Here is a 14,183-nt window from a genome sequence, read left to right as displayed (position 1 = left end):
CTGTCTGTCTGTCTGTCTGTCTGTCTGTCTGTCTGTCTGTCTGTCTGTCTGTCTGTCTGTCTGTCTGTCTGTCTGTATGCCTGCCTGTGCTCTGTAGGTGATGAGTTGCTGGGGATGGATGGTGCTCGCTACCTGAAGCTTGACGACCTCAAGGACCAGGATGATGATTTCCTGTCCCCTAAGAAGACCCTCAGAGACTTTGAGGGCGGCCTGGGCACCACGTAAGTGACAGCGCCAGGGTCGGTCTGAACACGTTGTGCATCAGAGTCCAGTCATCTGAGGAAATGTCCTGAAATGTGAGGGAAAGGATTTTGTACCATATTCCTCTTTGGCCCACTCACTTCTTTTATCTCTTTCTTTTTTTTGGTGTAGGCCATACTCTCCTGCTATTCCCAGAATCCCATGCGTGTCCCCAGAGACCGTCCTGCTGGAGGGGGTAATGTTTAAAAGAGTTATTCATTTGATTGGAAACAGGTGGTAGATTTATCTCATCAAACGCAGTTGCTAATGCTGATGATTAGAAAGTGCTCTCTCTCTCTCCCTCCCTCGGTCTCCACAGCACACCCCTGTCCCCCTGCCTAAGGACTATGATGAGGACTCTCTGATCCCCAGCAGTCCTGCTACAGAGACCTCCGACAACGTCAGCCCAGTGGCCAGCCCTATACACACAGGGTCAGTTTACTCCCTCTACAGTGCTTATGCACTACAAAACCTGTACACCCTATTACACACAATACTAACACATTACAAGTATAACGAATCTGCAGCTTTCTTCATATTTCTTCCATTCAGTGTGATTGCATCCCTTTTACGGGGTCATTATGACTGTTTTGTGATTTAGTGTTGAATGGATGATGATGTTGAATGAAGCACGGTTGGATAGTTATTCTCTCAATAATGGTGGTTCTCATTGGTTGCTGTTCAGGTTCCTGGTCAGTTTCATGGTGGATGCCCGGGGGGGCTCCATGCGTGGCAGCAGACACCACGGGCTGCGTGTCATCATCCCCCCTCGGACCTGTGCAGCCCCTACCCGTATCACCTGTCGTCTGGTCAAACCCCAGAAACTCACCACCCCTCCCCCGCTAGTGGAGGGAGAGGGCCTGGCCAGCCGTATCATCTCCCTGGGGCCCTCCAGTATGCAGTTCTTAGAGTAAGTGTGTGTGCAAATGTGTGCATATGTATATATGTCAGTCAATCACCCTGTATTTGATGGGACAGTGGGAATCTTGCATTTCAATGTCCAGTGGAGAGTGATAGTGACGATTGTTTTATAGGGGGGAAAAAACGTTTTAGGAGCATTAATCACAATAGATTCAAATACATTAATCACACAAAAATCACAATGTCAAACAATTACTCTGTTCATAATTGGATCAGAGAGGCATACATTGGAATAATTTTCAAATAAATGTTTCATATACATAAATAAAAAAGCCTACATGTCAAAGTGTAGGTGATATGCATATTGACCACAGCCTCATGTCAAAACCGATGCTGACATGAGGGGACAGAAAATTTAGCCAAACTTTAATGAGACTTTTAATTACATATATATAGGCTAGTGTCATGTTTGAAAAATATAATGAAGGATAATTAACGTCTAAAGGCTTGATAGTGCCTGTTGTGCACTGCACATCACCCACCTGGAATCTGAGCAATCAATCAATCACATTTATCTATAAAGCCCTTCTTACATCAGCTAATGTCACAAAGTGCTGTACAGAAATCCAGCCTAAAACCCCAAACAGCAAGCAATGTAGAGGCACGGTGGCTAGGAAAAACTCCCTTGAAAGGCCAGAACCTAGGAAAAAACCGAGAGAGGAACCAGACTATGAGGTGTGGCCAGTCCTCTTCTGGATGTGCCAGGTGGAGATTATAACAGAACATGGCCAAGATGTTCAAATGTTCATAGATGACCAGCAGGGTCAAATAATAATAATCACAGTGGTTGTCAAGGGTGCAACAGGTCAGCACCTCAGGAGTAAATGTCAGTTGGCTTTTCATAGCCGATCATAGTATCTCTACCGCTCCTGCTGTCTCTAGAGAGTTGAAAACAGCAGGTCTGGGACAGGTAGCACGTCCGGTGAACAGGTCAGGGTTCCATAGCCACAGGCAGAACAGTTGACACTGGAGCAGCAGCACGGCCAGGTGGACTGGGGACAGCAAGGTGTCATCAGGCCAGGTAGTCCTGAGGCATGGTGCTAGTGCTCAGGTCCTCCGAGAGAGGGAAAGAAAGAAAGAAAGAAAGAAAGAAAGAAAGAAAGAAAGAAAGAAAGAAAGAAAGAAAGAAAGAAAGAAAGAAAGAAAAGAGAAAGAGAGAGAGAAAGTGAGAGAGAATTAGAGAAAGCACACTTAAATTCACACATGACACCGGATAATACAGGAGAAATCCTCCAGATATAACAGACTGACCCTAGTGCCCGACACATAAACTACTGCAGCATAAATACTGGAGGCTGAGACAGGAGGGGTCGGGAGACACTGAGGCCCCATCCGACAATACCCCCGGACAGGGCCAAACAGGCAGGATATAAACCCACCCACTTTGCGAAAGCACAGCCCCCACACCACTTGAGGGATATCTTCAACCACCAACTTACCATCCTGAGACAAGGCCCACAAAGATCTACAAAGCGTATAGCCCACAAAGATCTCCGCCACGGCACAACCCAAGGGGAGGCGCCAACCCGGACAGGAAGATCACGTCAGTGACTCAACCCACTCAAGTGACTCGCCCCTCCTAGGAACGGCAGAGGCGATCAACATGTTGAAACAATTTAAAACTATAAACTTAATTGTTTAAAACTAAAAACGGTCATTTTTGGAAGCATGTCTTACCTTGTTTCAAAGTAGCCTTGACAAAATGCGACTATAGAAATGTTGAGGGAGTTACTTTAAACACTTAATATGCCTTTGAAACCAGCATTTTTCCATGTTCTATTGGTTTTCAAATCAACTTTCCTTTACTTTCATAATCCTAGTAACCCATGCTAGTTGATGCATCTTTAGATCTCCCCTCTTTATTCATTTCGAAAAGGATATTTTCATCTGTCACATGAAACCGCTCGCGCGTGTGGTAATTGCATTTTGGAACGTTTGCGCATAGCCTACAGCCATGTGTGCGTTGTTGAGCTTATAATATGAACAAATACAACTGTATCAAAATGTTAAGCTAAACGGTCTGATTTGTTGCATCAGCCTCATTGCTTTTCTAAATGTTTTAATTTGCAGTGGTTTTATGATTTTTGGATCTGTCATCCCAGAGCTGTCCCAGAAGACTGTTTTGAACTGTATACATATTTTTCTATCATCCCAGGGATGACGGGATGCCCTTAATTTCGAGCCCTGGAGGGATTTATTTTATAAAGACATTATTAAGTATTTGTGACCGACCTGAATTCGGTCATATGTTGCAAAATTTGATATTGTGTTTTTTTCCAGTAAATAAAAGTACAGACTCAGACCTACAAAATGGTATATCATATAATGCAGTTGAGGAACAATGGGAAAGTAATTCTGCTTTGAAAGTTGATAAGCTTTTAACCCCACTTTTGAGAAAACGGCTCTTGAATGTTCTGGTACACCTACTGGAGACCTCTTCTTTGTCTACACCTATTCAGCATCGTTCACACCCTGTTAAGCCTTAGCCCCACCCATCTCTTTAAGTATCCACATGTGAGGCCATGTGGTAAACAGAGTGGGTAAGGTAGTGCAGCAAACAACCAAAGATGTCAAGACTAAAATTGGTGAAAGTAGTAGCTAACAATATGGAAAAACTCCAGGTAAAAATACACTTGATCAGCCTATATCCTAATCTGACTTTGGTGCAGGTCATGTTGTTCTTCACATGACAGTCTCTGGTAAACACACACTATATCAAATCAAATCTAAGTGTAATTGTCATATGCACAGTATACAGAAGGTGTAAATGGTACAGTGAAATGGTTACTTGCATAGTAGCAATATAAAAAATAGAAAGTGTCCAGATAAGAATATCTTATCATTATTAGATGATGCTTACCCAGGCACACTTGTCTAAATTGATAGGTCATGTAATAGAAAGTCTATAACCACCCTCCAGCCACATCTAGCTAAGTGGATGTGTCACTATAGTCTAGACATATACACAAGTCCATGAATTTAAATAGATGGCCATAATCACCCCCAGATACACCTGGCTAACTTGATGGGTCATATAATCATCTGGAGTCTTTTGTTTAGACATGTAGCTAGCTAGCTAGCTAGCTAAACAATTAACCATCATCCCAACCCATACTACTAGCAATACAAAATGATTTGTCATAGCTAGCCACCATGCATGAAATGATGTAATATGAATCTGCAGGTAGCTAAAACTTACCAACTAGCTAGCTAGCTAGCTAACATTAGGCTATAACTAGCAATGCAAATGGATTTCTGAGATACGAATAATATTACTACACATATCATACATGTAACGTTAGCTAGCGAGCCTGCAAGTTAGTACATTTTAACCTGTAATGAAAACTACTTTCTGTCACGTTCGTCGTAACATTGAAGAGAGGACCAAAGCGCAGCGTGATATAAATACATTCTTCTAATTTATTATAACGTAACGAAGAATACTTAACAGACTTACAAAACAACAAACGAACGTGAAGCTATAATTTAAACAAGTGCAGACACAGGCAACTTACACATAGACATAGACAATCACCCACGAACTACCTAATGAATATGGCTGCCTAAATATGGTTCCCAATCAGAGACAACGATAGACAGCTGTCTCTAATTGAGAACCAATCTAGGCAACCATAGACATACATACACCTAGACTAGACACTGCCCCATAAACATACAAAACCCCTAGACAATACAAAACACATACATCCCCCATGTCACACCCTGACCTAACTAAAATAATAAAGAAAACAAAGATAACTAAGGCCAGGGCGTGACACTTTCTGACAAAATTAGAAACATATAATATCTGAAAATGTAGCTAGACTCTTACACGTGTACATGGATGAACGCTTCACGGCAGACTGTAACCCCGTAAACTCAGTTTTGTTTGTACAGCTTGTTTGGTCCGAGTTGTGTCAAGTCACTCTGGTTCAAAGTGATTGTTTGCAGAAAGTAGTCCATCACAACTTTTTCCCACTGATGTCGGTAGCGCCTGCTAAATTCAGGGCAGCAATGTTGTTGAGAGCAGTGGCAACACTTTTGCAGTTCTCCATGGCTAACATTTATCTTTCAGAAAAGCCGTGGTAGCAAGGATTATTTACACATACTAAGCAGCTCATGTTATAGACAGAAGCAAGCTACATGACAGACCAATCCGATCTCATCTCTCGGCATGTCCAGCCCATCCATTTTTTCAGCCAATCCGTGGCTAAAACTCGTAATTTAACCATTTTATTTGTATTTACAGATGACATACACGTTTGTTATTAAGGCACATGAACATTCACATGTTCCAGAAGGGATTTCTGACAAAAAACGTTCAAATGCCTTTCCTGTGAAGTAGTGACGTGCGACATATGACTAGCTTCCTGAAACGGGTCGCATTTGATTGTAATTGTAATTTTATAGGCTATCAAGGGTGGCCAACCATCCTCCAGGAGAGCCTTAAAGGGGCAGTGTTGTATTTTGAGACAGGCTTGAATATGCAAAGAAGCCAATAGGCAGCCTACATTTTTGTCTGATTCTCTATGGTAAAAAAGGTAGTAATGTATTTTATTTTGTAAAGTGGTTCCTTGCATTATACAATGATGTAAAAATGGTGTTACAGACCAAGTGGCTTGAGCTTTTGGACAAGTACAAAATCAGTCCTACAAGTGGCTAAAAAAGTTCATATCAAGCCCTGTATAGTATAATAATAGTATGTTAATGTAGAGTGGTAATGTCTCTATAGGCCAGTGATAGTGGAGATTCCCCACTTTGCTGCTCTGGGTCGAGGGGACCGGGAGCTGGTGGTTCTGCGCAGTGAGAACGGCTCTGTCTGGAAGGAGCATCGCAATCGCTATGGCGACGAGGTGCTGGAGACCATTTTGAATGGCATGGATGAAGGTCAGTGTAACAATGATAAATGTCATCCCCCTAAAGCAGAGCCAGCTGCATCTTCATGCACTATCCTGTCTATCTAAGGACAGACTATTCACATGTACCACACATTTAAGTAGTCTACAGTATATCATTTGAACAACAATGTTATACACACAAAACATACTTATACACAAACCTAATCCATATGCCTCTCTCTCTGCCGCCCCTCCCTCAGACCTGGAGAGTCACGAGGAGTTGGAGAAGAAGAGAATCCGCCGAATTATCTCCACTGACTTCCCCCTCTACTTCGCTGTGGTGTCCCGCGTCCAGCAGGAGAGCGACCTGATTGGCCCAGAGGGAGGTCAGCTGACCAGTAACCTGGTCCCTCATGTGCAGGCCATCTTCCCTGAGACAGCGGTCACCAAGAGAGTGCGGCTGGGGCTGCAGGTGAGGAAGAGGATGAGGAAGATAAAGAGGAGGGGAGAGAGCAGCAGAGATATGTTCAGCAGTTTCAGACACCGAACATCCCTCCTCTGGATTCTGTCTTTTTAAAGAGGACTTTATGGAAATGCAGGTTTTCATGCAGGAGTGAATAATGCTTTCTGCACTGCTCTTACAAAGAGCTGTCCCAGGACTGTATTCAATCAAGTTTGATTGAATGGGACATCTTGGCAGGTAGCTGCTCTGTTTAGCTTACTTAATCAGTGCTGTCTGCCCTGCCAAACAAGCAAGGTTGGCACCACAGCAACAATGGAGCTGGCTAATGCATCAAACTGACTATGGAATATACACATAGAAACTGGCACTCAGGAATGCTGACTACCTCCAAATACTGAAGCTGGATTCGTTTTATTTTTCCATGACCACAGTTTGTTGCTATATTTCTTGCTGAATCTGTGTCCCATATCGCTTAATTTTTTGTACACTGTAGTTGTCATATAGCATTTTTGCATGTATGAATGTTGTCTTTTTCTTTTTTTCTTCACACTTCAGTTCCCTGAGCTAAATCCTGCTACGCTGACAAAGATGATGAACTGATATTCAAATGTGCATGTTACTTGGTTTAATGTGTGAGTATGATTGTGTGCACTTTTTGTCCATTGGTTAGATGTACAGTATGTTCAGGTAGGACTATGTATTATGTTGTCTGAATATGTGTGAGTTTGTCTTAATAATAGTTTGTTGACTGTGCTCCGGAGGGCGAGTAATGTGAGACAGAAAGTTCGAAACTAATTATGTTATATTTATTCCTATTTTTGTCTCCCATTTTAATGCATCACCTGTCCTTTCTCCTTTATCCCTTTCTCTTTTCTCTCACTCTTTCTCCTCTCCCTTCTTTCCTCTCCCTCTTCAGGCTCAGCCAATCCCAGACGAGCTGCTGACTCGACAGCTTGGTAACCAAGCGACCTTCAGTCCAGTGGTCACGGTAGAGCCACGACGACGCAAGTTCCACCGGCCAATCGGATTACGTATCCCACTGCCCCCTTCTTGGAGGGAGAGTCCACGTGACGCTGGGGATGGGGACACCACCAGCCTGCGCCTCCTCTGCAGTGTCATTGGTACGGTCCGGCGTTGAGTTTAATTATACCCTTAACAACTGATTCATGGCCAATAGCGTTCATTGCCAACATAAGTGAGTGTTAGGACAGGGGTGAAAGCGAGAGAACTAGTGCTGACCAACAAAAAGCATCACGACCCAAGCCAGTCAGTTTAATGAAAGCGGTACAGGGACAATAGCAGGTCTCTGAGGGGAAAGAGAGGGAAAGAGGAAGTGGAGGTGTATAAAAAGAGAGAGATGAAACAGTCCTTTGTCTCCCAGGTGGAACAGCACCTGCCCAATGGGAGGATATCACTGGCACCACCAAGCTGATGTACGCCAACAACTGCGCCAACTTCACCACCAACGTCTCCGCAAGGTGTGTCCTAATTCACACTCACAACAGTCAGCCATGCACTCTCCTTTAGAGGTTATACAAAATGTATGAAGCAGAACACCCTGATACTATTTACCCAATGCATACAGCCAGATGTAACCTCATCCTGTGCCAAACCACATTGAGTTCCACCCACTGACGATATGGAACACCTGACTTTCCATTACTTTTACTCTTTAACACAACACCCACTCTCTCTAACGACTATCCATCACCCTTCTCTGTGCGTCATCTCTCCTCTCATCCTCTGCCCAGGTTCTGGCTGGCAGACTGCCCTCGCACGGCCGAGGTGGTGACCTTCGCCAACCTGCTGTACCGGGAGCTGATGGCAGTGCCCTACATGGCCAAGTTTGTGATATTCGCAAAAATGAATGAGGCGCGCGAGGGCCGCCTACGCTGCTACTGCATGACCGACGACAAGATGGACAAAACCCTGGAGCTGCACGAGAACTTCAGCGAGGTGGCACGAAGCAGGGATATAGAGGTCAGCAAGGGGCAAGGGTCAGGGGAAAGGGTTTTAGTGTGTGTCAGTAGGTTCTACTATATTTAAATATGTTCACATAACTCAGACATTTGTGTAAATAATCCATTGAAGGCAATGGAGGATTTTTCTCCCCTGACTCTCTGTCGCCCCCCTAAGGTGATGGAGGGCATGCCGCTGCACCTGGAGTGCTCTGGGAACCTGGTGCCTGTGAGGAAGGCCACTCAGCAGCCACGCAGCTTCAGCTTCCAAGCCTCCCAGAGACAACAGACGCCTGTCTCGGTCAAGGTCTGTCTCCCACTCATCTCTATGTTTCCCATAGGAATTTTATCCAGTTCAATTTAATTGAAATGTCCTCCATCAGTCAGTCTTTATTCCTTCCAGGACATGTCAGTCTGTCAAACTGTCTGTTTATGCATTTAACATGTTAGTTCAGACAGGGTTGTGTTGAAACAACATTGGTCGGTCGACAGTCAGTCGGTCTTTTTAACCAATCACATGTCTGTGTGTACATCTGTCCCACCATCTATCTCTTTATATTTTACAATCATTGTGTACCTTCTCCCATCTCTATCACTCTATCTCTCCAACTGTTTCAATTCTATCTTTCTCTCCTTGTTTAACTGTGTTGAGTTCCAACCAACACTTTTCTATCACATACACCCTGTCCCTCTATCTGTGTGGCTGTCTGTTTCCTCTCTGTGTGTGTGTCTATGTATGGTGTCTGCGTGGGCGGCCATATCTTTGTCTTACCAATAAAATCTGTCTGTGTCATCTGTATGTCTTTCTGTGTGCTTTGAGTTGTACGTGAGCTTCCGTCTCAGCCGTCTCAGACGAGTGTGTTGTGATGTATTCCCACTGTGGGTGTACCTACCACTCTCTCCCTAGCTGTAACTGTGGCACCATCCTTTAGCTCTTTCACCTTCTTGCCTGCCTGCCAATTCTTGTGGCCTGCCTGTCTGTATGTCTGTCTCACTGTCTCTCTTCTCTCTCTCACGGTTCTCTGTTACGTCTGATCTGACAGACGCCCAGGTAAATTTGCAGATAAAAATCTCTCCTCTCGCCTGCCTATGGACTGCTTTCCGATCCCATTCTTCCTGCCTGTGTTTCTGCTCGACAGACCCCCACTACACTGCAGGCTGTCTTAATTCCCACCTTTGCTCTGTTCTTTTCCACCCCTCCTTTTTTTCATTATTTTTCACTCCCTATCCTCTTGTCCATCCTTTCTTATCCGTCTATCATACCTGCTCTCTCTTACCTCTCGTACTCCTCTTTGTCTCGTGTTCATGTCTCCTCCTCAAATCTACCCTCTTCTCTGTTTTCCTTCTCTCTGTCTCTCTCTCTCTCTCTCTCTCTCTCTCTCTCTCTCTCTCTCTCTCTCTCTCTCTCTCTCTCTCTCTCTCTCTCTCTCTCTCTCTCTCTCTGTGTATCTATCAGGTTAGAGACAGCAATAAGGAGGCCTCTGGGTTCCTTTCTTTCCTACGGAAGTCTACCAAGTATGAGGACTCCCAGCATGTGCTGTGTAACCTCAACATCACCATGCCACCCTGTGTCAAGGTACACACAGTCTCTCATACACCCACTAAACTACTCACATGCAACCCCTTTTAACCCTTCTAAACCACACTCCACGACCAACATTACACACTCACAACCCCTTTTAACCCTTCTAAACCACACTCCACGACCAACATTACACACTCACAACCCCTCTTAACCTTGCCAATACAAAAATATATTATTTCCGTTCTACATTAGCAGATATCATTACAGTCATTAATTGAATTGACATTTTGAATGGGGTGTTTTTTTGCTTTATTGTTGCTGTTGATTGATTGGTTCTTTAATGTTGCTGTTGATTGATTGGTTCTCAGTCGTAACAAAATATATTTCTTAGGGAGCTCTGTCTGCACCTTCCTCGGGTGATGAATGATCAGTTGAGCTTTGAAGGCTTAAAAAAGACCTGAAATAAAGACCTGAAATACAGACTTTAAGAGATACCGTATCTAAAGAGACTAGTCAGTCTGTTGATTGGTGGTTTTAAAAGCAAAGATTCACCAAATATTTAGATGTCCTGCTATCATCCCAGTGCTATTTTAAGCATTTAAAAAAATCTCAAAATCAGTTTTATTTACACTAAGATAGTACAGTACAAAGTAATAGTCACAAAAGCAGCATAGATACAATAAACCACATTCAAACATATCATTAGACAACGTTGGGAGAAGTAGCTGGTATTTCAGAGGTAGCAGCCATATCTAGTCACTGATGTGTGTGTGCTTTGTGACTGTGTCCCTTGTGTGTGATCCAGGTTGTGGGGAGTGAGGAGCGCAGGCGAACTCTGACCCCACTGGCCCTGAGGGAGCGCTACAGCATGCTGAACGAGCCCGGTCTCGGTAAGTCATACCATGCCTGTCCAGAAGCCCTCTCCCCACTATACAGGAGGAGACAGGGCCTGAATGTTGCACCCCTTCTTCCCTGCTTCCCAGTCTACTACTCTCTCTATTTTATGCATGCATGAGCCTTGGATGCACTGCACTACTACGCCCCATAATACACAGCAGTGTGATGATGGCGCTATATTGATTATGTGCCAAAGATTAGCTAATACCTACACATCCAAACAGCTCCATTGAAAACTAGAACCCTTCCAGAGTTCTGGTAACATTAGTACTGAATGACCTGTTATGGTTTGCATGCCGCTGGTGCTGGTTGCTCCACTGCGAGTCCTGTTAGCATGGCGGATATTTAGCATTTAGCTTAGCGCTGGGAATGGGCGGGTCCTCACAGTGGAGCCAGACAGAGGAGCCCTCTGATTGGCCCATGGTAGATGAGCAGAGAAAGGAAGGAGTGCTAATTGGTTACATGGTGAAGCACAGCACTGGTACCTTGCACCTCAGTTCCTCATGGTTATGTTACGCTAACAGAATGGACTGGTGTCTGAATGAATGCCTCCAATACTCTACCTACCTCTAACCTACCCTGCCTATAGTCTGCTAACACACATGGATCGTATGGGCAAAAACACTATACTCTGTGGGTAATGTGTCAAGGTAAGTTTGCTATTATCTTTTTTAAAAGCAACTGATTTTAATGGGTTTGATTTGTTGGGTATTTTGGTGGTTAGTTTGGTCTCCTTTAATGAGTAACATGGAAAATTGTGTAAAAATGTTACAGTTGTTGTTCTATACTGTTTATACAGTTTACAGTGTTCAGTTGTAAAGTCGGGATTGAGTAATTCATTTGCAGTAGATGTTCTGAGTCAGACACAGTTGTGCTTGTAAAGTATATTTAGCTCTGAGACTGTTCTGTTTCTGAAGTTGTCTTTTTTTCCAGTGAATGCCATGGAGAGGACCGAGCTCAAGATCTCTCTCATATCTGAACAGCTGGGCTTGAGCTGGGCAGGTCAGTACTCCTCTACATGGGTGACACTGTATACAGTCTACTATATGTGGTAAGATAAACTTACATACGTATTTGATTGACCTAATTATTTATTCTCCCTCTCAGAGTTGGCGCGGGAGCTGCATTTTGGTGTAGATGACATTAACAGAATCAGGGTGGAGAATCCTAACTCCCTCCTGGACCAGAGTTCAGCCCTGCTCAATCTGTGGGCCGGCCGGGAGGGCAAGAGGGCCAAGAGTGAGTCTCTATCTGTCTGTCTGGCTGTCTGTCTCTCAGTCTGTGTCTTACTACAGTCCCCCAACACAACTCTCTTCATTCCTTTCCCTATTTTCTGCCCTCTCTCTCTCCTTTACCTTCTCTTTCCCTCTGTCAGTGGAGAGTGTGTATGGGGCTCTCAAAAACATTGACCGTTCAGACATTGTGAGTTCAGTGGAGGGCCAGCCACAGGCAGTGGCCGGGGCCTCAGAGGAGGGTGCCTGCACACTGGCCGACCGCGACTCCACCCTGCTCTCCCCCAGTGTTATCAATGGTAAGAGACACATGCACAGAGATGTGCACACACACACACACACAAACACACACACACACACACACACACACACACAGACACACACACACACACACATACAGTTGCGCTCACACACACACACATTCCACCAATGTGATCAGTAGTATGAATAGACCATACTTGCCCCTAGTAATGTCAATGGTGAAAACAAGATCAATGAGAAGCCCAATACTCTTCCCAACTGTATGGGTAACACAGATTGAACCTTATCTCTGTTGCTCCACAAGAGATCACGGACACAGGTCGGCCACCTGTAGTCTTCAAGCCACGAGTTATTAGGCACCCATTTTTCAGAAGGGGTAAGTGGGCTGCATGGTTGATTTCTTCTGATGATTCTCAAAGGATTTTGAGTCACGTCTGAGGAAGGGTGCGATTTCCACCATAACCCAGTGATATGTGAGCATGTAATGTGAGCATTTCCTTATTGCATTTTGGTGACAGCCGTCATTCCAGTTTCACTGTTCTGACACCTCATGCTTTAGGCCTGAACATGATGGTTCTCACATGACATCATAGGAGATGTGAGGATAAAACCTCAAATAAACACAAGTTGAAGACATATGTCATTTGAAATGACAGTTCTACACATTGAGTTAGTAATTAGGAAAGACTAAAATATACATTTTACCACTGTGTGTTTATGTTTTAGTCAAGTATATGGATGAGTCGGATATGCGTGCGTGTGTGGTGGTGGAGGGGGGGGGGGGGGGGTGAACACTAAGTGGCACTAGTACACAGTTTGCACACAGTTTGTGTGCTCTGGGCTCCATACCTTGTTCCTTTGTTACTCCCCTCTGTCTCTCCTAAGTCTGTCCCTCGTTTCTATGTGTCTGTGACATGTCATATCTGCCGCCCTCCTCTTCCTCCTCCTCAAAGCTCTTCCTCTCCGACCTCTGACCTCATATTGACCTCTGGGCCTCTCCTCTCTCCTGTCATCTTATTTTCTCGTGCTCACGTGTTCAGTCAAGCTAACTCAAATCAGCTAACCTCCCTCTCGGGTAGCCTGTGTCTATGCATGTGCATGCTGCCTGACTCACTGTACCTCTCTCTGTGTCTCGCATCAGGGAAAGGTGTGTTCTATAGGTCTGGGAGGGTCAGTGTTGATGTGTTGTGGGTGGAGGGGTGTCAAAAAAGGTCTTGCTATCAAAATAAACGTTGCTGTTTTGGATAAGAACTGTGTGTATTTGCATGGCATGCTTTCTGTATGACTATTTCCTTATGTGTATTTTACTTTTCTTTGTTTCTCTGCTTTTTGTCGAACTTGTTTTAATGCTGTATTAACTCCTTAAATCTCAGTGGGGTTTCTGTGATTCTATGTGTTGGTTTAATGCTAGGCTGTAACACAAAGTTGACCGAACAGCACATAATGTTCTAAAAATAATGTAGCTGTGACATGACAACTTTGTCATTAAGACAATGTTGTCGTAATGTCACAGATACATTGTTAGAATGTTATGTGCCAGCTAATGTGTTCGATGGTGTGGAGGAGTGTCGGGCCTGGGTGTGTGTGTTCCTGAGTACAGTGACCTGTGAAACTGTTTGTCAGGTTTTGGCAAGACTGTTCGGGTTTTGGTCACTAGATGTCCCATTGCACCTTTTTTGTACCTTTTGTTTTTCTTGCTCTAATTATTGTTTCACCTGTAGTCATTCCCTTGTTAGTATTTAAACCCTGTGTGTTCCTTTGTTCCTTGCTCAGTGTTTGTAAGTTAGCACCCAGCCCCAGCCCAAGCCTTGTATTATTCAGAGATTTCTCTTGTTGGATTTTCCAGAG

At 44.2% G+C, this 14,183-nt stretch overlaps 1 protein-coding gene across 1 annotated transcript in view; it reads left to right on the top strand.

The window, feature by feature from the left end:
* Positions 1–14,183, top strand: part of LOC111961660 (ankyrin-1) — a 103,240-nt gene that overhangs the window by 77,208 nt on the left and 11,849 nt on the right. Inside the window, 15 exon segments of the mRNA XM_070442313.1 lie at positions 98–221; positions 373–436; positions 560–672; positions 926–1,150; positions 5,894–6,048; positions 6,260–6,471; positions 7,379–7,583; positions 7,844–7,940; positions 8,214–8,442; positions 8,599–8,727; positions 9,877–9,996; positions 10,751–10,835; positions 11,776–11,844; positions 11,950–12,081; positions 12,218–12,373. Of these exon segments, the coding sequence (XP_070298414.1) occupies positions 98–221; positions 373–436; positions 560–672; positions 926–1,150; positions 5,894–6,048; positions 6,260–6,471; positions 7,379–7,583; positions 7,844–7,940; positions 8,214–8,442; positions 8,599–8,727; positions 9,877–9,996; positions 10,751–10,835; positions 11,776–11,844; positions 11,950–12,081; positions 12,218–12,373 (2,115 nt within the window).

This window comes from Salvelinus sp. IW2-2015, linkage group LG4q.1:29 (assembly GCF_002910315.2).
Source record: "Salvelinus sp. IW2-2015 linkage group LG4q.1:29, ASM291031v2, whole genome shotgun sequence".
NCBI classification, from domain to species: domain Eukaryota; kingdom Metazoa; phylum Chordata; class Actinopteri; order Salmoniformes; family Salmonidae; genus Salvelinus; species Salvelinus sp. IW2-2015.
Note: the sequence above shows the minus strand (reverse complement) of the source record. Positions and strands in the feature narration are given on the sequence as shown.